This window comes from Penaeus japonicus, unplaced genomic scaffold, assembly GCF_977035675.1.
Source record: "Penaeus japonicus unplaced genomic scaffold, GWHDUDI00000001_assembly GWHDUDI00000001, whole genome shotgun sequence".
Lineage (NCBI taxonomy): Eukaryota > Metazoa > Arthropoda > Malacostraca > Decapoda > Penaeidae > Penaeus > Penaeus japonicus.
Window position 1 is genome coordinate 31,866,593 of NW_028234403.1, and position 2,500 is coordinate 31,869,092.

General features: G+C 43.8%; 1 protein-coding gene across 1 annotated transcript in view; it reads right to left on the reverse strand.

The window, feature by feature from the left end:
* The window catches only part of LOC122249754 (MAM and LDL-receptor class A domain-containing protein 1), a 60,092-nt gene that overhangs the window by 31,510 nt on the left and 26,082 nt on the right, over positions 1–2,500 (reverse strand). The window contains exons 54-57 of the mRNA XM_086539053.1: positions 2,208–2,450; positions 1,719–1,871; positions 1,147–1,359; positions 364–495 (exon numbers count right to left, since the gene is read on the reverse strand). Of these exons, the coding sequence (XP_086395179.1) occupies positions 364–495; positions 1,147–1,359; positions 1,719–1,871; positions 2,208–2,450 (741 nt within the window). The remainder of the gene's footprint in view (positions 1–363; positions 496–1,146; positions 1,360–1,718; positions 1,872–2,207; positions 2,451–2,500) is intronic.

A 2,500-nucleotide genomic window follows, 5' to 3' on the forward strand; every position in this document is an offset into this window, starting at 1 on the left:
TGCTTGTGCTTGTGTTTGTGTGTGTATGTGTGTGTGTGTGTGTGTGTGCGTGTGTGTGTGCGTGTGCGTGTGCGTGTGCGTGTGCGTGTGCGTGTGCTTATGCGTGTGCGTGTGCCTGCGTGTGCGTGTTTGTCTGTGTTGTAAATGTCTGCATATTCAGGTGGGGAAGTATATAACATAAGAACAATAACATTTATACCATATCTGTCTGATTTCATAGTATACCACTACCTGCTAAGACTCATATACAGATTACAGTCTGAAATCTTTAGTTCGCACTATCCTCATCGTCCTTTCAAAATATGTTCGTATGATATCCTAACCTTCCCTTTTAATCACTGTACCATTTCCCTCATAACATACCGAGCGTATGGTCCACCTCCGGAGCATTGTTCAGATCTGGATTCGTCCCCGTCCCCCACGACCAGAAATCGCCGTCGGGGTCGGAGGCCACGAATTCGCACAGGTCGGACGTCTCAAAGTCACACGGGTGATCTGGAGGAAAATTTGGCATATTTAGTGCCTATCAATTTTACAACGGCTCCTCTGTATAGGATTGCGCTTTTCTTCTGTGATCAGACAACCATTGACGGAAGGAAAAAAATATAGTACTAGTAAGGCACCAAACTATATTATAACGAAGCGCATTCTCGAGTACGAACATTGGATAACTTTCAGATAAATCAATCCTTACGCAATTTATACACTCCATTATCTCTCTCTCTCACCCTCTCTCTCTCTCTCTCTCTCTCTCTCTCTCTCTCTCTCTCTCTCTCTCTCTCTCTCTCTCTCTCTCTCTCTCTCTCTCTCTCTCTCTCTCTCTCTCTCTCTCTCCCTCTCTTTTTCTCCCTCCCTCTCCCTCTCTCTTTTTATTCTGACAAAAAGACTAATGCTATAATTTAATTCTTGTTTTGATATTTCTTTTTTTTCCATCTTTCAGGTTTTTGAGCATACATGTAAAATTCAAGCACATGACTGAGCTGCGACAACTTTTCATAATCCCAAAGAATTTTTCATCATTGAAGATAACAAGATATCAGTCGCAAGGACATAAGTTCCAAGAAATCCTTCAACCGAAAAGTTCAACCAGCCAATTCGCAACTCCCCGACTCCCTCCTCAGCATCATCAATAAACACAAGACCCACCTCTCAATGCCTCGCACGATCCAGCAGTCAGCAACAGGTCATCAATTGCAGAGTGTCCCTCGTCTTCGGCCCCTTCGGTCTCCTGCGTCTCAGCCTCTATTACTAGGAAATGCTTGTGCTCGTGATTTGCAACGTGGATTTCGACCCGTTGCCATGTCTCGCCAACCTCCAGGCGGTGTTCCCAGTCTGTTGGGCCTCCGGGCTTGTTTCCGTCTGTGGGTTTAGAGGTTTGAGGTTTTGGGGAATGTTGCTCGGTCTGTGGCTTAGAAACTTTTGTATTCTTTTTAGATTATTTTTTATGTGATTATCATCTTTAAAGGTAGTGTGATGTTCAGGAATAAACATTGTAGATTCAAAGGAATAAACATTGTAGATTCAAATGTTGATTTTATTATATTCATGGTGAATATTAATTAAGTTCCAGAAGACAGCGCGAGTAGAGTTAAAAATTGGTTTTCGGGTTTTATCAAATAAGTAATGGTTCTAACTTCCTGCAATTATATTTTCAAGGTGGATTTCAATGAATAACTTTTTGGGCTGATTCAAGAGAAGAATGAAATCTTTTATCTCACCTATCATTATATAGAACTTGAGGAAAGGTGGTTTGCTGCCGTGCATGTAGTAATAGAAGGAGAAGCAACTTCCTCCTTCATCGTTTGAGAAGGTGTCCGACATAAGCCGAATGGTACGTTTCTTTCCACTCGACTTGGTGTACATAAAGTGGCCTGCGAAGTAGAAAATGCATTCTGTTTTATATCGTATATGGAAACGAATACAGAAAATAGACACGCAGCGTTCCACACACAAAACTGCACATGCATACTTACTCACTAACACACACATGTACTCAGGATAGCAAGTACACACATTTCATTGCTCATTTCTTCCTTTCTTCTTTCTTTATCCCTTCTCTCTCCGTTCCTTACTTTCTTCCTCACCTCCTTTATTATCTCCTTCAATCTTGCTTTCTTCCCAACTCTCTGCCTTCCCTCCCTCCCTTCCTCCTTCCTTCTTTCCTTCCCTCCCTCTTCCCCCCCCCCCCTGCCTTCCTCCCTCCCTACCTTCCGAGAGATGAGTCGTGTGGTCGACGAGAGGCCCTAGATCGGAAGCGAGATGTTCCCCTGAGGTGATTATCCAGTCTCCTCCATCACTCAGGTCCTGATTCCAGTCGCAAGGGTCGGCGCTCTCGAAGTCACAAGTGAGTTTCATTTCCGGTGCAGGTGTAGTTATAGGTGCAGGGGTGGTCGGGCCAGTCCATTCACAGTTGCCCGGTTGCAAGAGCAGGTCGTCCAGAGCGTTGTAGGCTGATGGAAAATTAGTGAAATTATGTGATGTGTTTGATAGATATGAGGAC